The 22094-nt window shown below is 36.8% G+C and overlaps 1 protein-coding gene across 1 annotated transcript in view; it reads right to left on the reverse strand.

Moving 5' to 3' along the window:
• Window positions 1-22094, reverse strand: part of KDM1B (lysine demethylase 1B) — a 27488-nt gene continuing 5394 nt past the window's right edge. Inside the window, exons 5-22 of the mRNA XM_066558069.1 lie at window positions 21781-21870; window positions 20888-20999; window positions 20074-20190; window positions 19091-19129; window positions 17756-17960; window positions 16489-16673; window positions 15408-15584; window positions 14441-14515; window positions 13738-13875; window positions 12123-12294; window positions 11175-11302; window positions 9585-9716; window positions 9120-9194; window positions 8132-8248; window positions 7174-7299; window positions 5564-5686; window positions 3477-3629; window positions 1-2906 (exon numbers count right to left, since the gene is read on the reverse strand). Coding sequence (XP_066414166.1) covers window positions 2823-2906; window positions 3477-3629; window positions 5564-5686; window positions 7174-7299; window positions 8132-8248; window positions 9120-9194; window positions 9585-9716; window positions 11175-11302; window positions 12123-12294; window positions 13738-13875; window positions 14441-14515; window positions 15408-15584; window positions 16489-16673; window positions 17756-17960; window positions 19091-19129; window positions 20074-20190; window positions 20888-20999; window positions 21781-21870 — 2248 coding nt within the window. The 3' untranslated portion in view covers window positions 1-2822. The remainder of the gene's footprint in view (window positions 2907-3476; window positions 3630-5563; window positions 5687-7173; window positions 7300-8131; window positions 8249-9119; window positions 9195-9584; window positions 9717-11174; window positions 11303-12122; window positions 12295-13737; window positions 13876-14440; window positions 14516-15407; window positions 15585-16488; window positions 16674-17755; window positions 17961-19090; window positions 19130-20073; window positions 20191-20887; window positions 21000-21780; window positions 21871-22094) is intronic.

The raw sequence follows: 22094 nt of genomic DNA on the forward strand, positions 1-22094 counted from the left end.
TCCCATGGATACTTTACAGTTTTATTCTGCTGCCATAACATAGTCACACAGAAGAACTGAAGTGTAACAGGTCATGCTCTGCATTCAAATCTTTTTAATATTAACATTTAAACAAACCTACTCAAAGAAAACATTCCCCAGTTCTTTATTTGAGGGAATAAATTAAACACAAAAGGAAAAATACATACATGCTTGAAATAAATTTTAACATAGATATTAAAAAAATTTTGGGCAATATTAAAGAATGAAGTCTCAGAACCAGCCTGATGTTCTTACATATTTCAAATGAACGTAAATTAAAATGGAACATACTTATTTACTCCTCAAACTTCAGTGCAGCACAAAACAGTTTTAAGTGCCCTGGCACCAAAACAATATACAAATAATTAGTAGACTAGGCCATTGGTAAATTTACCATTTGTTATCAGTTTTTCTAATGCTGTAAGCGTGCATGATCTAAGCCATATGTGATAGTATTTCTTCATGTCCATCCCTCTTCTCTCGAACACAGCATTTATCTAGCTGCAAAGATGTAGTCAAATTGAAAACCCCAAGTACAAATTAACAGAATGACATCAAGCATGTTCATACAAACTTTGGACTAGAGAAATGGATGCTGAGCTAAACCTTCCGACCATTCCTACCTGAAATGTGACATGTTTGTATCTGTTACTAAGCTGACTGAAGTTTTTAAGCATGGTTAGCTAAAGCAGCCATTGAATATAAGGTTTTGGGCTTGTAGTAATTAGCTTGTATTCCCACCACCAGAAGCTCCTCTTCTAATAATTTGTTATACATGATAAGTGGGAAAGAAACTTGGAACTCAAACAAACATACATAGCTCTCAATCTTTGCTAGTTATGCCGTAATTTGGCCTGTAATATATGAAATTAACAAAGTGCAAATGACTGCCAAAAGCAAAATTTGATATCCTGATTGTTATTTATCATCAGAAGGCTTTGTCTTGCTTCTTGCAGCCTTCAAATTGCAATTTAATAATTGGAAAAACTTTAAAACTGTACATACCAGTATTTATGTAGAGGAAAATTATGAACAGTTACACTCTTCCTATTAGTCCATATAACTCAGCTTTAAGAAGCAGAACAGAATATATATCTGAAAAACATCTAGTTATATAAACATCTTCACCTTGTAAATTAGAGATTAAATAAAGGGTTTTAACAATATCATACCTACTCTAAAACCAAAATACTACATATCTGAAAAGCAGAATTGCATTTATTCAGTAGGACCCTGCTGGTGTTCAAAGCCAGGCTGAACAAGGCCTTGAGCAACCTGGTCTAGTGTGAGGTGTCCCTGCCCATGGCAGGGGGCATTGGGACTAGATGATTGCTAAGGTCCATTCCAACCCCTTAACATCCTATGATTTTTCTTAAGGTTGCCTGTTGTTTATTTCCAAGGATGCAGCTTTAAGGAAATAAGCACTGTATCATTCTTAGATGAAGGGATTGATAAAAGAGAAAATGCATGAGAATGGGGCAGGATAGAGTAAGTGCTTATGTTCATTTCAGAAATCATGACATCTATGCAGCCAAGTTACAGAGAAGGTGTGGGGGAAGAGATCTAAAAGTGGATTTTAATTTTTTTTCATTAATACCAATGTAATGGAACAGTATTACAATAGGTATCCCAGTTACAGCTCTCTTATTTCTGTGGAAAATATTTTCCTCTCTGTCCCATGAAAAAGCTACTAGATAGATGTCTAGCTGTTACTGAATTACTCTCTCAAGTTGTTTTTAATAATACTTTCATAATAAAAGAAATAAAAATAAACTTCAAGTCAAAGTGCAAGCCACCTTGTTTCAGCCCTTCATAAGAATGTTAATATTTTTCCTCATTCATCTTCACTTATTTTTTAATATAAAACTTCATTGAGCTATTAGGAACTTAGAGTCCTGCACCCCTCACTGTACAGTCAAATCAGCAGATACTTCCTCTATTCAGCCGAAGTGGAAGTTTCTTTTCAAAATAATCATAGCAATATGGTATTTTTAAGCTGTCCTGGTTCTACAGAAGCAATGAGCAAATCTAAACTCTTAGCCTATTATTGTAACAAGAATTTCTCTGAAATATCTCTGCTACTTATTGAAATTTTTTTAAAGTAAGCTAGAAGGTAATTTTTCAAGTTTTGATCAGCTACAATAACCTTTCTATGATTGCACTGTAAACTGTTCCAGCTCTCTTATTTAAAGGAACAAACTTCATATCCCAAAGCCTGCTTAGTGGATGCTAAGAATATGAAAAAATATTATAGAAAAGGTTACTGATTGCAAGTGGGAAAAGTGATAGTTGAGTTCCTTCCTACATTAATCCTAGATTTTTTCTAGGCTATCCAGGCTTTTGGAAGCCAGTTTGAATTCCTATGAGCATAATCAACCTGAGAAGCACAGTTAGTGGAAAATTCCCATATCATTACTAACTGCCAGCATTTTTAATGCTGTATGTTAACTTAGTCTTGTTTTAATCTGACCTTCTGAAATGAAGGTTCACAATAGCATGACTTGAGCCATACAGAAGAGGACTCTTGACAAAAGTTGTCTTAGTTAAGCTGTGGATGATGATTCCAATGTTACTCCTGCTAGTAATGCCTTAGCTGGAAAAAAGCCCCCAACAATACGTATCATCAGGGCCTAAAAATGGGGTGGGGGAGAAAGAGGAAAAGGAAGATGAAGACTTTTATCTTCAGGTACCATATACTATTCAAGTACCTTGTAGGAAAAAGGCAGCAATAGGAAACTTGAAGATAGTTTTACCCACAGAAATCAATTAAAAATATATCTATAGACACAAAATTTCAGTACTTAAAATGCTGCTATTTTGCTGGCTTCTCGAACCCCACTCAAGTAAGCTCCTGTAACGGTCTGAGGAAAGTGCCTATTTGTGGCCTGTAACAAAAAAAAAAAAAAAAAAACCAAAAAAAAACAAACAGAGAAAGAAAAAAAGTCAATTGTTTCTAAAACTAATAGTACAAAATGTAAGTTTATAAGATCCGTTTTGTTTTCTTTAAGCATATACCTACATTTTTAAAAGCCAGGGAAACTCCTTAGAACATTAAAGGAAACACTCAAGATTTTAGCAACTTCAAAACTTGCAAGCAAGTCAGCTACAAAAGCAGCAGTCTCTTCTGCTATCTGCACTTTAGTGGGGTAGGTTAAGTTCTGCCCCAGTACAGAATGCACGCTACACCACCATGGTGCATTTGTTATTTTACCCACAAGTGGAGTAACAGACAATTTGACTAAAAATTCATTTTACTCCTGACCTGAAATATTTGAGAGACTTCCCATGCCCAGTAATAATATGAATAGAGAGGGTTCTGTGTCAAGAATCATTAGCATATTTAAATAACAATATTTGTATACTACCTCTACATTAATGATGTTGGGTAACAAGAGATGATCTTCCATAAGAAACTGCTCCCAGTAGCCCTAATCAATGGTAACAAAGATACTTACCTCACCAGCAAAAAAAACTTTTCCTTGTATGTCTTCAGCTATCATGTCGTAAGCTTCGCCGCTGCCCCCGGTTTTCACAAAGCTGTATGCCATCTGCAGCCAAGGGTCATTGCTCCATCGAGTAACAAAAAACTTCACTGGCTCAGGAACCTCCTGCATAACCAAAACAGAAGTTAAGCACTGCAAAGAAAAGCTCAGAATTGCACAGTTTTTCTTTCAACAGTTTTTCTCAGTTTTTAGTAATCTTTGGAGTATTTAGTATTATTAAGATACAGATTAGATCACATTCCAGAATTAAATTCCTTTTTTTTATTACAGTACTAACCACAAAGATAATTTTGTTTGCTAGACTCGCCTGATGCCTGAAACATCACAGCTGCACTATTCTGAATGCAACAGATCTGCATATTGTAATACACCTAGAAGTACACAAGAAAAAAAACCTTAAAATACATATACACATACTCTTGTAAACAATTACAATACTGATGTTGTTCAACATGTACATATGTATAATGTAAGCAATTTTTGTCTTGGTTAGGCATAATGCTGTTACATCTAGCTTGTTAAATGTCAAAATTCAATTTTCATTTTGGAGATAATTTTATTCCAATGGATCAATAAGATTATTTATCTAAGATCAGAAAATTAACCGTCTTGAAAACTAGGTTCAGAGAGAAAACAAAAACCAGGAAGTCAGGGTCTGGCTGAGCCACAACAAGTAATACTGTGTATTCTTTGTCACGTTGCAGCATGCAAATTCCACAGATTTCTACCAAAAAGAGCCTGAGTAGCACTCGTATGAAGGCTTAGTCAACTACAACTGTGTCTTACTCTGGAGGAGATCATGACAAGTAAACAGAAGCAGCTCTGCTTGCCTCTTGCACAAGATCTGCTATCCACAGATAAATTCCATTCAGGCAGCATATGAGAAACTCAAACTCAAGCGATCAAAACAAGGACCAGCCAAATATGACAAGTTGTATGGATGTCCCAGAAGTAGCTCTGGTACACCCCTGAAGCTATTTTGTCTTTGAAAAATCCCACTGCATCGTCCTCAGGTGACTGAAATTCACAACTGCTGTAAACCATGGAGACAGCCATGAAAATCACTCTGTGGACCAGAGTGGCACTGAAACCAAAGACCCATTTGCTGCATTTTCATGAGATCAAGATACAGGTATGTGAACTTCCACTGCATGTGGTTCTTGTAACAATAAAGCATTACTAGTGTATGTTTCTAGGAATAGTTGAGTTTTCAGATACTGAAGTTCTTCCAAGATAATTAGTCCTGACATTTGAACCATCAGTAAAACTTGAGAGATCACCCCTGAACACAATCATTCCTGGGGATCTAACTGTTTGAAGTAAATTAATTGAGGCATTATTGTCTCTAGAGTGGAATGCAAATAACATTGCTAAGTGATAGTGTTTTGTTTGCCCTAGATTTCCCTGATTTTCCGATTAGTTTTTATCCTAATGATGATCTGGGGGAAGAAAAAAAGGTAGAAATGTTTATCTAGGGTTTTTTACATTCAGGATGTACAGCCCTTGCTAGATCATTTTGCCCATACCTCCATCCCAAGACAGCTGAGAAAGGGTTGTTAGTTAGTAGAAGAGAAATGGATTGGATTGGGTTGGTTTGGGGGTGTTGTAATTTCAGGTGCATTGGCATGGCAGAAGGCAGAAATCAAATTCATCTAGCTTAAAGATCTTACCATATATTAGAAGTGGTGATGACCAGAAAAAAAGTAAGTATGTTTTGTGTTACCTGCCTGAAGTACTGCTTTTAATTAATTTTGCTTTTTAAAAGCATTTTAAAGGATGGTAGTTCATTTCTATTTTTCAGTTATATACTACTGTCCTTCAGAGAGATCTAAGGTATTTCAATATACATTTTTCACACAAAAGACCAAAAATTGTGATTTTTAGTATGTCTCAAAGAAAACCTATGCCCTGAAACTGACAAGAAAAGAAAAATAGTTTTGTCAAAGGTCTGCCTATACATCATGAAGTACTACACTTGAAAGCTTTATTCTGGTGACAAGTTAATTCATGTCTTAATAAAAGAAGCTTGCTTCTCTTACCTGCTCCTTAAACAGCTCTTGGAGTACAGTCATACACTGTTGCAGTACTTGTTGGTCATCTAAATTCTTAATGGTTGTCACAGCATCTCCGGTGACCACTGACATTAAAATGCTTTCTTTGCCCTAAAACAAGACCTTATTAAGTATTTCATAAACAGTCTCTTTTAATTGATATTGCAAAGCTTTTTCCAGCTGCAAAGCAACTGTTGTTCTAGAGAAAAGTGGGTTTGATTCCTTGGAACAAAGGGTCCATATTCTACAGTAATTATGCTCAATTTACAACATCTTCTGATGTCTTGTTCACAAATCTGTTACAGTCAGCCCCTTTCACTACTTGCTGAATTCACTGAAAACTTCCTATCTACCTACTTAAAGGCTGTACCCCCAAAAAATTACATTAATAGTGTTATTCTTTGTGCACCCTCTTAAGCTTCAGCTTTCTGCCAAACTTTCACCTCAGCTGTACTCCATTTCCAAAAATGTGGTGACAGAGAGTCTATTTAAATACTCGTTAGATATGTTTTTGATTAGACCAATACTAGGTTCTTACCAGCAGATTTTGGACCAAGAAATGAAAGGTCACGTCTACTGTTACTTCCTTCCATTTCATGACATCTGCTACCATGCAGAAGTTTTAGAGGTGAAGAGGTGAGTAGGGAGAGCCCTCGGGTTCTGAGTGCCTCTAAAGTACTCCGCCTCTCTTGTTTATGTGAGGGAATAATTCTTCTGTTACTGACTTTGATAACTAGTAGAGAATAGCTATCAAGAAAATTAAGCATTATATGTAGGGTCTCTGGACAGCACCAGCACAGTGAACCTCTGGTAGCATGAGCTTAAGAGTACTGGAGAGAACTCATTTAAGCAAAGTTGTATACAGGCACAAATCAGGCAGTAACAGAGCACAAACGTCACAGGATGGTCTCCTTTTGGAGTGAGACATCAGGTTACAAAATGGCCTTTTAATTGCTGCCAAGTAGTAAGCAGCAGCTGTTGTAAAAGTATGAAGAGGTACAACATAAATGTGTAATGTATCTGCTTGGGACTGGCAGGGAAGAGAAACGTGATGTCAATCCACTGGTTTCAATTTGCTTTGAAATTCATGAGTGTGAAACCTACCCTACAGATCTCAGTTTCATACACAGCTTGGTATTTGTCTTTTCTTCTGCTATTCCAAATAGTTATTCAGAATACTGCAAGCCAATAAGCATCAATAAGTCAGCATGATCTTTTTAACTGGATTTTTAGCTGATTTAATAAAGGAACTGAGTCCTAAACTGGAAGTGACTAGTAGCCTTTTTCCCACATTAGCAGATTTATAGTAAAGAATTACAGACTTGTCTTCAGTAGAGATTGAGAATGTACTTCCTTGTATATTAGTCTGTATCTGAACAATGGAAAATATTACCATTTATTACAACAAAATATTGATGAGCTTTATCTAGATAAATAACACTGCTTATTCCACTACTCTGAATAGCTGCAGATGGGGGGGGGGGGGTGGGGTGGGGCATGGGAAGAAGAAAAATTTTGTTGTTTAGTAATTATTGCACCTAGATTTCAAACTGAGTTTATGAAGGGCCAAGAGAAAACACAGTTGGCATAGATCATACCTCTGGATCCATGTCATAGAAGACACTAAAGAGCCCACGCTGGCTGGAATTGGGTGGAACATGACCAAAAAAATCAGCTCCTTGAATTTTACTGTCCCAAAATCTATATGGAAACTGCAAGGCGATCTAGAAAATATAGAAAAATGGAATTTAAGCATTTTGTACCACAAAACTCCTAACAGGATATAGTATATGTTCTTCTAATGTGTTTTCCTGTTTCCACTCATTGAGACACAGCTCTTCCTATGAGTGGGTCTCAACAGAGAATATATGAACCTGTCCTCCAAGGGGGACAGGCAAAGAAAAAAAAATGCTGATGTCATAAATTGCAAATGCACAGAATATCAAATCCACAATGGAAGTAATTGTGTAAAATGCTCAAGAAATTCAGCAGATTTTTTTTAAAACCTAATGTGTAACTTAAATGAGCAGCATCCTGTATTTGGAGTTTCTTAATCTTGTCTTTAAATTTCAACATTGTCATAATCCTGTTTCTGGCAATACTTTGTTACTGTTTTTTTCTAAGCTCACATCTTACTGGGGAGCTTTTCAGGAGAGGTTGTGTTTTTGTATTGGGAAAGGATAGGAGATTTTACACTGGTCCAACACACAACTTTCAGTATTCTTCACAAATACTTTATGAATTTACTAGGCTAAAATGACCTGAAATAAACACATTATTGAAAGATCCAAGACCATCATGAATCTACATTTATAACAAAATATTTAAGGCATGAAATTCTTCTGTGAACAGTTTAAAAACGCCATTAAGTTGTGAAATCTAAGAAACAGAAATACATGTGATCCCTGATAACATTTTACTCTCCTGGGCTCCTACAAGTAAAATATAAATGTATGTTTATGCAGCATAAACCCAGAAAAATACACTGCAAAAGCAACAGGGGAAAAACAACCAATGTTTCTATTAGAAGATTAAAGATAATGTGAAATCACTTACTTTCTCAATGACTCCTGCTCCCAAACTATTAATCGCTTTAATTTTTTTTTCTGACAGTGGAGGATTAAACTGAATGGCATTTTTCTGAAGAAGGGCCAGTGGTACAGTCACTAATACCTGAAAGAAATAGCTACAATCACAACAGTACCAAAACCTGAATACAGTACTTAAGCCTCACAACATCCTCCTAGCTATCTTGGATTATGCTAGTAGGATGCAGCATAATAATGAGCCAGACATTTCTAGATTAGTGTCTGGTTTTAGTTCCCATTAATGGGAAACACATGCCTTACATTCAAGTGAGAACAGAACCCACAGTTCACTGATTTTAAGTCATAGTCTGATGAACTGCTTGTATCACAGTGGCTAACTATGCTACCAATACTTCAGTAAATGACAGTCAATGGCTCTCAGATTAACTAAACGGTCTGTTTGAAATGAGAGATAGAAAGTCAGTGATTTGGTTTGGTTTGAATTCCTTCAGAGATTTTCCTTCTCTTTAAAATACACTCAGTAACACTGTTGATGCCAATCCAATCTTTATCAAGTTTATGTATCATTTTAAAAATTACTGAAAGCTAAATTACTCAGCATGAAGAAGGTGGGGACACAAGGAATAAGAGAGACTGAGAAATAGGGGTTATCAAATCCTGGAAATTTTAACATGATACACATGCTAAGGGGGGTAAAGCTGAGCAGGGAATAGAACTAGATAACATAAATGTCACTTCAAAGAAAAAATCTACTTGCTTCACATTTTTAGTACTACCCTTTATAGTCCTTTGTTTTTCAAGTCAACTCATACTGAAATCTCAAGCATGCTCACCAAAAATGAGGCTCTAGGACACCCAAACAAAGGCCACTAAAAGACATGAGCATTCATCTTTGAATGGGGAAAAAATGGACTAAATATTATTCTGAGAAAAAAAAAAAAAGGACATGTACTGTGTGTTCTCTAAAATTCTTAGCCTTGGAGTATACTTGGTACCTTTTGTGTTGTCCACACTGTTCCATCTGCAGTAGTGATCTGCACTTCTTCACCAGAATAGTCAATGCTCTGAACCTATTAAAAGACACATTAGAGAGTATACTACAAAATGTACATATGCAATGCAAATTCCAGCAAGAACAGCTAAAATAGCACTTGTCAGCAATCTAGGAAGTGAATAGCACAAATTTCCAGAGAAATTTGGAAAGACAAAAAATAGCCTTCATGAAGCTGAAAAAGAAAAATCATCATGATTCTAACATGTAAGATCATATAATAATATTTAGGTACTGACAGTCCTCAGAGAGAATTTCAGAAATGTTGAAATTGTCCTCTTGGTTCTTTTTAAAGACAAGTTGAACAGTCACAGGCACAGATTTGCCTGGTCCCAAAGAATACAAATACATGACTGGGTGTTTCAAAGCAATCCAAGACAGGCACTGCATCAATGTTTTCCAGACTCACTGGGAAATTCAGCCGGATGTCCAGCCCTTCTGCCAACTTATCAATCACAGTTGAATATCCCACAGTTAAAAGAGTGTGATCTCCAGCAAACTGGGCAAAAAATTCATTGTGGTCCCATGAGCGTGCAGATACCTGTGGACAGAACATAACTGGCTGTTTCTACTGGTGAGGGGACATGGGTACTATGAAAAGTTCCACACTTTAGAAGAAGCCACCCTAGCCCCTTTGCAACTGGGGAAAAAAAAAGTGTATCACCAGAATTTATGGCAATGCTGACAAAATCAAAATGCTTATTTGCCTAATGCTAGTATATAACATGAATTGCTGGATTAAGGAAAGTCATAATAGGGGTTGGTCACTAGCAGGGAATTAATGGTACTGCTTAGTAGAGAAAACAAGGAAAATATTACAAAAATCCAGGTGAATTGCAGTGCATTTATTTCAGTTGACTATATCTAGCAAAGTAATCAGATTTTACAGCCTTAGGACTTCATATAAAAATGGAAATAGCTTATTTCCCAACAGGAAAAGGAAAATAAGACACAAAAAAAACCCAACTCAGTGGAATTTTTCTGTCACTTTGGAGGTTGTTCCATGATACCTTTCATTGACTTTGTCCTCCAGCCCCTGCAACCTTATAGTTAATAAAACAGTAGTATTTGCACTAAGCAATTGCCACTTAGCAGCGAAAAATCTGAAACAATTCTCAAACTACTATTCAGATGCCAATTCTTATCATTGCAGATGCATAAAATCAATCATATTTTGATTTCAAAATTGAAGGTAAGGTAGATTTTTGCATCTTTCTTAATTCCCCATGGCACTCATGGAATATAAAAATTTGACCTCTCAAAATATTTTCCAGTGATTGCTCTGGTATAGCATTGTCTTGCAGATTTTTGTTATGTTCTTGTGTGCTTCTCAGTTCAGATTTGTGCATCTGCACATATCAGTCAGCTGTCCCACTGCTGTAGTACAATTGACACTAAATGTCTTTAAATGTAGCAACAGGACCGAGTAAACAATGCACTGCCAACAACATGATACTTTTGTATTTCCTGGAGCTGCTTGGCTAAAACTGAAGTCAAGAGGGCAGCCAAGTGTCAGGTAGCCAAGAGAGTTCCTAGGAGTGGTGAACTGGGGCTCACCACCAGGAGGCTGGAACACTTCAGGAGTCAAATGCCTTTATTCTCAAGATACATAGCAGGGTAGAGAAATACCTCAGTTTCTAAACAGAGCTGAGAAGCAGAAGTCACACCCAGCATCTGAGGAGGAGTAACTCTCCTGTGAATCCTATCACCCAGCATCTCAGCAAAATGCCCAGCTCCCTTCTAACCATCTACTCTCAACTTCTACTTAAAGAGCATCTCACTGGAAGCACATCAAGAGCTTCCATCAGATTAAATAAGGCAGTGTTGGAGTCAGTGTCTCAGTGCTTTCAAACAACAGGTTGTGGGTGTAGTAGAAATAGTCAGGATAGCTGATTCTTCCTCTAGGGCCATAGAATGGATCAGGTGATTTCTCAGTGTTACTTCTGACTCTGTCTTCAGTGAAGCTCAGTCACTTCAGAACACAGCTGTCAAAACCCACCTGAGAGAGATTGCTGCCGCAGGCATATTCCAAATTACTGAGATGGAACTGCAGTACTTTTTCTTCCAGCTCACTGAACTGGATACCAGACTCCTGAATAAAAGCTTTATAGATCTCTTGTATTTTTTCTGTGAAAGAACACATTTAAAATAAGAATATATGACAATTTGTCAGAAGTGCTACTGCATTTCAACGTGCTGTTCCGTGGATCATAAGATTTTCATGTTTATTGCTAATTTGTACCAAGATGTTTTTCTTATCATTTTAAAAATAGAAAATCAAAACCACAAGATCTTTTCACTGATAGAGTATAACTTTGTCCTTTACTCACAGGTTTCTGAGTGAAACAGGAGATAGCTATTATCAATGTAGAGTTGAAGATTTCAGGTAAAATACACTTTAAGATAATGGAGTATCCTTGCAAATAAATCCTGATTAATTTTTACAAAATCAAAGAACTGAGAAATTTGATCTAGGGCTCACTGAAGAACATAGGAGTTACTAATTCTGTCTTACAGAATCCATGCTGAAGAGATTTGGGAGGCAGACATTTCTGAGCAAGTTTATTTTTTGCTGTTGAGTTTGCAAGCTGTGAGTGTGGTAGGAGGCGTTACCAATGGAGATGGGACTATTCTTGCAAGCAGAAGGCTTTGATCAGGCTCTTTTTTAGGCAGATTAGTCAAAAAGTATAAGAGCTAAGTCTAGCATGGCCTGCTTCAGCCAGAAGCAAGTCTTTTGAACTGCTAGTGACGCTACTTAAAAAAAGCTACCTCATGAAAAAAAAAAGCTACCTCATGAAAACAAGATACAATATCTGAAATATCTATTGGATTTCAGGTCAGATGGACAGCCACAGACTTCTCAACACATCTGATGTAAGAGCCAATTTAATATAGAACTTTATGAACACAGCCAACATCTTCACTTTGCAATACATGTCTCACTTACCACCAAGAGGAACATCTTGATGTTGGGTTTTATCTTTTCTCCACTCAGAGACGACATCTAGGATGGCATTGAAATGAAAGTCCATACGTTTATCAATAGTGGGATCTGTTATCCTTCCACCTTCCTGGATCAAGTCACATTTCTCCCCTAGTTTGTGCATTTTAATGCCAAGCTTAAGAAAAAGACATTTTATTGCTTTTTTAAGTATGGAAAACTACAGCACCCAGCCCGCTCAAAGTTACTTAACCTAAGGTGAGTGCCTCACATTTAAGTGATAACATTTAAAAAACATCAACAACATTAGTCAGAGTAACTCTTGCTCTCTTCAAACTGGAATATCAACAATCCTTCTATCTGTTAATTGTCCACAAATTGTTTTTTTCCCACTTTTCCATCCTTTCCTTTATTGGGGATTCACAGAAACTTTCTCTGGAACTTTCCTGTCAGGCAAGGGAAAGTTGCAGTACAGAAATTTAGTCTGGTAAACAAACATGATGAACCAGTCTCCTTTTTTTCTACCTCAATTTATTTTCTAAGTCACAATTAAAATCAGGTACTTTCTACAAGGGGGCCCAAACAGTTCGCTGAATTCAGAAATTGACAGGATATTGATTGCCAGTTAACCACCAATGTTATTAACAACCAAGCAAAGAAAGAAATTATTTGGAATTAAACCTTGCTTTGCTTGTCCAACCTACATTGAAAACACAACAGAGCTAAATTCAAATAAAGATGGTTTTGCATTCTACAGAGTCAATCCAGAAAAAATAGCACAAATACAGTGCTAATTTCTTCCTAGGGACTTTTTACTTAGGACATGCTCCAGTGTTTTTCACGTATCCTCACATCTCTCTAGGCTGTTGGTCACCACTGCAAATCTTAAAATACAGCTGTACTTTCAATGAAAAATTACATTAAATGACCACAAAGGGATGAGTATCTGAAGTCTATCCAGAAGTCATTGTTCCTCATTTCAAAAATATATAAAAAACATAATTTCTTCATGGCATTATAGGGCACTAAACAATTGAAATGGCGTGGGCTGGATTTGCACATGTCTCGGAGGAAAACCCATACTCAGATTCCACATGGAGAAATTCAGATTCCTACCTCCAAAAAACCAAAACCAAACCAGAAAGTAATAAGAATTTTTAAAGAAATTTAACTGCAGCATGTTTGCATCAGTAGCAATTTAGTGTTAGACATGTTAATCTTAACTAGAGCAAAATTTTACTAGAAATATTGAGAGGCAGCAAAGGCAAATCCATCACAAAAGCAGTATCCTCCCCCAGTAAAGCCTTTCCCAGCCCTAAGGAAAGCTGCTGGGGGACCTTTCATGTTGCTACCTGTAGAAAAGAGGAAAAAAATGGTTTCTTCTGGTTCTGAAGCTGGAGCCACCTTGCTTTTTTTACATAATGTCCCTGAAACCATTCTAGAGCCTTTCTCTGTTCCCAACTGTTATCAAAGATATATTAGCAACATGTGGTTTACTTACAATGCAGAACAGGATTTTAATCATGTCACAAGAAAAGGACTCCCACCCTTACCCAGCCATCTGAGCCTGGCTTTAACAAGTTTTTCACTAGTGATAATCATGACCACTGCAGGAACCCACTTGCTCACACATTAGTGCCATTGGGTTGTTGACACATCCATTGACGATTTGTGCGCCTCTTCCAACAGTGACTCCTGTGAACGTCTTGTCGTCCCACACTCGGCCACCAATTCTGTCCTTAGCTTCTAAAACAATGACCTGTGGCAAAATGCAGCTTAGTAAATTGCAAGATTTAATTCTATTAAACATATCTGTTCAACTCCAGAGCAAAGGAGAAAACAAAACACAAAAAAAAAAAACCCTGAGCAATCCAGCAATGTTAGCAATCTTAACACTTTTTTTCATTTCTGTATTATTTGTAGTTCATTTACACATTTAAATCATCTTAGAAAGGTTACACTTTGGGATAATCACATATAAAATAACTGTTACTTTAGAAACAAGCCAGACAAAAATAAGCCTTCTTTTTAAAAAAGCTGGAGGTTTATTCTGGAAATCCCAAAAATGGAGTTTAAGGCATGCTACAGGCTATTGAACACAATGATCTGTGTGCAGTGTTCTGTACAAAATATATGCTGCATGCTGTTTAATTTTAGATACAAATAAATGCTGGTTTTAAACAGCAGGTTTACTCAGTAAAACTGCAGATTAATTAGGGTGCATACATGTTTGTAACAAGAATGTAGGCTTTTTCTTTTTGATGAACACTTTTCAAAGAGAGCAAGTCTGATTTCTTAATGTAATGTACTCTAAAGTTTCTTACCTTAATTCCAAAGTTGTGCAGTTGTCGGGCTGCTGCTAATCCTGCTGCACCAGCCCCAACAATAATGACAGATTTCTAAAAAATATTAAAGTATTTAAATAAAAATAGTTACAAATAAAATAGAAATTGTAATTTCACTCTCATTTGGTAAAGGTAAAAATGTTTGTGGAAGTCTAGGCTCTTTTGTCATCTAAAGTAATCTGTGATAACTTTTAAAGATGACAGTGCATTTAATATAGAAAAAAGAGCAGTGGTAGCTTTGAAAATAGTTAAAGTTTTTAAGGACTTCAAAAGAAGATGCCTCAGGTTTTTTTAACGAAAGAGCTGAAGTAACAAAAAGTAACAAAAGTAGGACTCTAATTGAATTTATCAGACAAGAAACATACTTCCCTTGTAAAGATTTCAATCATAGATTGGGTTGACCAGTAAAAACTATTTTATAAATGAAAAACATCTACAAATACACTTTCCAAACATTACAATTTCTAGGAGATATCCTGTTACAGAATATAGTAATTTAATAAGCTTTGGGTGCTATCTAACAACTTTCTAGTCATAAACATGTTCCCTCTTAATCATAGTTTTTGCAAACCAACCTGGAATAGCAATTTCCTGACCTATGGAAACAGAGGTGTATTATAGGAGCCACAGAACCTGTCTATTTTTCACACAGTTTCTATCCATTTGAACAGCACATGGGAAGCACAAACCCATGGGAATGAATTCCATAGATTTTAGTGGGAAAAAATCTTTTTTGGAAGGAGTCTCATTGATGTAGTTTCTATACCCATTGAAGGCATAAGAGAACAATGTTAAAAACTTTCCATATATTAGGTTTTAGATGTAATTTTACTATCATTCCGTCCATTTATGTAAATGAGCCAAAAATGCAGAACCAAAAAAATTATTGTATGCACCATTTAGTTTTATAGCACTAATAAGGTAGGGATTTGTCACAGCAACTTACATTGTGGTATTCCTTAGGAAGAAGGTACTGGTCAGAACTGACTGACAAAATCCCTGTATTAATTAACCCTTTCCTTGTCATAAAATACAGGATCCTCTCCATTTCCTGTACACAGCGGATCCGCACAAGCCCCCGAACAATTATATGATGGATACATTTTTGAGGGGTGAGAGCCTCCTGCAAAGGAGAAAGGAAGAATAGAAATTGTTGATTTTTGAATATTCCATTTATTCATACACTTACATCATATTTAAACTGTAAACCAAATGGTAAAAAATCATACCTCAGGCTTCTGAGAGCATTTTAAAATATTTTTGTGGAAATTTCTTGTTAGCGAGGTTTACACAGTAAGGTAACAATTTATTAAGTAAGATTAGCATAGAATAAAACCATGTGAGTCTACAAGAGACTTTTGATAACTCCATCATATGTTCCATTAGTACAGGAATGGTATTGAAATGGATTCTGATTTACAAAATGAATCTAGATGGTGGCAATGTTCACAATGGCATTCCAGTAAAATCCATTCCAAAATGACATTCTGAAGGAAAAGGTGATTAATATCCAAAACCTTTCACATAAATGCAGACATCCATATCAGAAAGCATTGGTATGTGAAACTTCAGGTGTTCTATTGAAGGCAGTGCCATAGGCTTAGCCTAAACAAAAAGACAATCACTTCCCTGTCCAACAATGAGGTTAAAAAAAATATCAAATCATAAAGCACCACAAAACACTGTTTAGACATGTTCAAGCATCCCTTTAAAAAGTTAATAGCTGGAAAAGCACTGTAGAGTAATAATAATTTTAAAACTTCTGATTTTTACTGCAAAAGAAGCTCCTATGCAGGGAAAGGATAGGGAAAGGGGGAAAGAGGGAAAGGGGGAAAGAAAAACTCAACCCCAACAAGTCCCCAGAACCCAGGCAATCTTAAAATGGACTTTCAAAAACATGAGAGCAATTTTTTTCCCATGAAAATTTACCCCAAATATGGGTACATAAGGAGACATTCAAGGAGTCCCCATACCAGAAAAGCTGCTATTATTTTGAAACAAACAAATTAATTATCAGCATCTCTTACCTTGCAGTTTGTGTACCACAAAGCCAAAATCAAGTTTCTCAATGCCAGGTACATGGTAGGATCTCGTGAATATTCTGGGAACTCATAGAGCTCATCCAGTTCCATGACATCTGGCCTCACACAAAGTGCTTTCCCACATTCATTGGGCTGGTAAAAAGGCTGGAAATACTTGTTCATGCCTGCAACTGCATAAAGAACACACCAGGAATTAGTCATACTCCATCATATCTTCATCATGTCCTTCTCTCTCTAAAACAATCCACTGACCTCACACAGATAACAAGGAAGCTTTCCAGCCTCTAGGAGCCTCCATAATGACTTCATTTACCTGGCTCTCCTCCCTCCTGCCCTCTAGGCTGTGTATTAATTATTGTCCTGCTGCCTCATGGGTATGCCTTGGACCTATCAGAGCTGAAGTTTTGCCAAAGAAACAGTCACTTTTCATGGCACTCCAATGCCCTGAGGAGTCCAACAAGGAGGAGGATCTAAATTCAAGGACTAGCCTCACTACAGGCTCAGGCAGTACTCTGAACTCCTTTCTTCTTCAACACCCAATACTGCCCAGAGGGGATAATAATTACTCATCTTCCACATTCAGTATTGGTAGCTCTATGTAATGAAGTTTTCTGTTAAGCAGATATAACATCTGTAGAACATATGAACAGATTTATTTTCAGCACCTAAGGAGAACAAAGCCTTCTAAGACAACACATAAGCTGAAATTTCCTCAAAGCACTCTCTCTGAGATGAGTGTGACAATCCTGAAATACCTTTCTCTATACCTGACCTATTCTGCTGATTTGCTTGCACTCCCAGGCTGTCACTAGCAAAAAAAAAAGAAACCTAAACAGAATCTGAATGCCTTAAGAAATCAATTTATTTTCTTCAAAGCCCCAAAGATCCATGATATAAAAACCAGCAGAATCCTAGGGGGTTTTGATAAATCTTCATTTCCTTAAGAATGCAAACAGTCTTTAAGTACCCGCATGGTAATTTCTTGTTTCTGTACAGAAATGGCAGTGGCACACAGAAAGCCTCTGCAGTCTTTGCTTGCTCCCTAAAGAAAAGCTGTAAGAAATGTATTACCTTTATCTTACAAACAAGCAAATGGCATCAAATGACAGAGGCAGTCACAGAAACTGTGTTTTAGTGCTGAGAACAGAACCAGTGTTCTGAATCAGGGGAATTGATGTGCCTTATAAACTCAGCTATAGGACAAAATGTATCACACCTATTTAGGCAACAGAGCCCAGCAGATGGCCCTTACCAGTCACATTAGGCACACTCTTTAGGTGCTCTAACTTCACAAGGTTGGATTCACCAGGTGACCGATTAGTGCTGGTACAGGATGGACTCATGCCCACGCAGTCTGGATAATATGCAGCTAGAAAGGGAGCTGCCACACTGTCTTTCAGCAAAGGAGGGAGTATGAGCATGGAGTACCACCAATGGTCTGAAACTTCAGCCACTCTCTGGCCAAGCGGAGAAGTGAAGGAAAGAGGGGAGAAGAGAACATGTCAGTACTTCAAAAACGTTGGAAAATGAACCAATTTCCCCCCTCCCTCCAAAAATGAGACCAAAAAGCACTAGAAGTACCAATGTCAGAATTGCAAGTCATAAAGACATTTTCTCTCCCTCTTTCCCCTTCCTCAGCCTGACACAGAAAACCTGTAGTATTGATCTCTTCTCAGACATGGAGCTGAAACTTCACAAACTCTACAGCACGTGGAAAGCAAACAAATGAGACGTGCCATAACAACACGTCTATGCCTTATCAGGCCCTTTATAAAACATTTACAGTCACTTATGCATCCAGAAATCTGAACTTAGAACTGAGTCCACACTAACTGATTAATTTAATTTAGATTCTGCTATCCCCATCAAAGACCTCCTAGAACCCTAAGAAGCACTAATGATTCACCCTTAATTTAGAAGTCAGACATGCATTAGGGAAACAAAGCCACAAAGCTTCTACAAGAGTCAACAATAAGCTTGAATGTGCTCCCTGTAGAAGTACCCTGTAGAACACATAGAAGTACCTCAGGTACACTTGTGAACATGGCTTATTGAACAAAAGTTTATAGGAAATCAGAAATGCAGGGTGACATGATCACAAACCCCTTGAAACACCAACATACATCTTGTATGTACGTTTTGTATTACAAGGGAGAGGAGAGAAAACATGCTTAGGAGCTCTCTTGCAGTCTTCAAAAAAGTGAGACTAGCTTGACTAAAGAGAGAAACCACATGAAGGATGAGGAAATTTTAGGATGGAGAATTTTACTTGAAAGCTGGCAACTGAATACTATTTTGCGGGATCAAAAATGAGAATTAGGAGTAAACTTTGAGTCACAGGCCATGACTAAACGACACCACAAACCACTTGAAAGCTACTTAGTATGGTAAGGGAAAAGAGGAAAAATATGAGAAAACAAAAGGGCCTAGGCTCTGTTGTAAATAGTGTTTCTCAATTTCCTGAGCAAAATGCATAAATACTGACATAATTGGTCAAAGAAGCAAAATAAAAAAGGAAATAAATATGCCATGCTTTAAGATTGTTTTCATATTGTAGGACAAATGAGGAGGGACAGCCACTACTCACCAAGTCCTCAGGCATGGAACATTGGTCTGAGCCCTCAGTCTGAAAGAAAAGGGAATGGTATGAGAGCTATTCTTAAGCTGTATGGAAAAAATTAAGTATAAAGCAAAATAATTTTCTATGGCATAATTCTCTAAATTAAAAAAAAAAAAAACATTTAAAAGTGCTTAGTGTTAACCTTCTGTAGTATACATGAATGTCAAAAAAAAGAGGTAGAGAAATGCGTCGGTTAAAAACACAGCACGCCATAAAGCAAAAGCACTCTAACAAACGTTTCTCATTTGTTAAGTAAGTTTCCACCGATCAGACATTAAAATTTACATTCTATTCCATAAAATGGGATAGAACACTGAAACAAATTCAGAAAAAAAACAACAGAATTTTATAGAAAAATTCTGGAAATAGCCCACATTTTTCCAGAGCAACTCTTCCAGTCTACACTATAAAAGAGAGTTTCATATTTATTTTAAGAGTATCTTTATCATGGAGTTTCAAAATTAAATGCTGACCCTTCAGGTTTTCATATGGTCACTATTTTCATGTTATAAGTGCCATACAGATTCTATGGCACTTTAAGGACTCTTTCAAATTTCAGGAGTTATCTTCATGCCAAAACTGACACTTTTTATGTAAAGCTCCATGACAGACTTGATAGCAATTAGGAAAAGCTCATTGAGCTTTTCAAATGCTTTCCTCAATAATGAAAAAAGGCCACACAAAACTGAAATGATAATTTTGGTGTATTTCTATTTTGTACATGCTGATAATAATCCCCTAGCTGACAAAGATATTTCAGATACTTGTTTCTTGACAGAAAACAAAAATTCCAAGCAGCATGTAAGCCTGTTACTGTGCAGCTCTCCAGGCCATCAGACTTTCATTTTGACATTAGAGATACTGAGCAGCAAGGAAGAAGAAATCAATTTCTGCAAACAAGAAATCCCAAGTTGTTAAGCTTAAATATGAGCAAAACTGTTGTGTGTTACCTTGGTGGAATTGTTCAGTTTCATACCACATCTGTAGGTTTTTGCTATTTGTGGTGTCAGCTGGATTTCCTTTGTCAGCTGACGCCATTTACCACATTCTGGTTTTGTGCACTGCACCTACAAGTCAAAAAACAAACATGTTTTTACTTGTTGCTTGTGATTAGAGATAAGATCAATCCAACTTAAATAACCAATTAGAAAGAAGCGAGACATGGGAAAGTCGTAAAATATAATTGTTAGATATGTTCTTGTGTAATCATCAGGTCATAAGTAGTGTTTGATCTACAGAAATCTTGTACCCATTTCTGCAAAACTGAATTTCTGCACAGAACCTAAGGCCAAAATTAATTCAATTCCCCATTACTATGGTCTTCAGTAGACTTTGCAAGCATTACTTCAAAAATATATTCTTCATTACTTAAAGAAAAAACAAAAAAAATCTCAAACAAAATACCACTACCACCAAACTTCCTTCAATTCCCATCTATCTTCCACTCTTTTTACCAGGGAAATACAAAATCTGATTTCAATGTCTTTCACACTCACACTTTTCCTGCGAAATCTTACTCTACCTGAAAATCACAGCTGCTGCTTCACTGAAAAGTAACAGAAGATTGGTCTTTGTGGGGTGTGGAGAAAGTCTCCAACAGTGGAGAAGCTGATGAGATTTTTTTTATCTTGAGCTTTTTCATAATCCTCTAATACTAGGGAAAAAAGCCCACAAAAACTCAGCTGACCTGCTGCTTGAACAGCAGAATATCAGAATCACATCAGACCATCACATTCCTATTAAATAAATCACCTTTCACCTTACCCAGTAAGGAAGTTGTTGATCAGCCATAAAGGCTTTTGGACTGGGCTCACTTTTACCATTGCTTGTCCAAATCCTTTTCCAGGCAGTGTATTTCTCATAACCATCTTTATGGCTAAGAAGAAAGAGAAAACAGCAAGCAGTCAGCAAATTGAATATCTAGTTTGCTTCAAGCAATAGCAGTTACTCTAAAATTAAACATTTTATATAAGGACAGAGAAATAAGTCTGTAGAGAGCACTCTATTTCTGCTGTTGAAAGGGGAGAATCATGGTTCTTACGACAGCAGTAAATCGCATCCTGACCATTATTTCCAGTTGCTTATGAGTGCAATTCCTGGTATCTAAGGCCTGAACTGAGTGATGGGTACTGCTGAGCACATAAGCACACAAAAACCTGGGCAGAGCTGGATGTAACTCCCACTCAAATGGGAAGGAGCTTGGAGCTGAAAGCACTCTGTCAGCCTGACAAGAGTCTTCATGGTCACTGAACTGCAATAGTTAAACTGATTTCTAATTGCTTTTTATTGTACTGCTTTAGAGAGACAAGGTCTGCCGAATGCACAGTGTAAAGTGAACTTAGAAAGGAAAACATTTAGTCATAATTGTTCTCATAATTTAAAATTCTCTGACATTGTTTTTAAAAAAGACAAAAGCTTCAGAATAATTGCAAATACACAAACCAGCCTGCCTAAACTAGCCAGTTTTGTTCACGCTGCCCTGTTTAAGTTGATTAGTCTATACAACACCTGCAGTTTTATCATCAATGTCTAAGCCTCACTCTGACCAAAGCCAGCACAGAGGAACAATCTTTGTATTATGTTTATGTACAGGATGTTCCACAGCTGCCAAACTTTAATAAGCTCTGAAAGGACACAACCTTAATTGGTAACTCTACCTTCGGTAATAGTGGTCAAAACATTCATTGCAGAAGTGTTCCCCACAGGACAGATGGTACCATCTAGACGTGTACCCATTTTTTGCACATCTGTAATGCAGGAGACATAGAAATAGTTTTATAGTACATTTAGGGAAAAAAATCTTTCTATTGACAGTAGCACATTCTAGAAGAGGAACACAATATTCAGAACAAGCCAGGGCTTTATGTTACATTCATGAAGGCTGAGTTACACATGGCACTACAGCCATACAAATAACAATAAGGTCATTCCAATTGTCTCAAACATTTCCAGTTTCCAAACTAAGCAACAC

The sequence above is a fragment of the Molothrus aeneus genome, chromosome 1 (genome assembly GCF_037042795.1).
Source record: "Molothrus aeneus isolate 106 chromosome 1, BPBGC_Maene_1.0, whole genome shotgun sequence".
Taxonomy (NCBI): Eukaryota; Metazoa; Chordata; class Aves; order Passeriformes; family Icteridae; genus Molothrus; species Molothrus aeneus.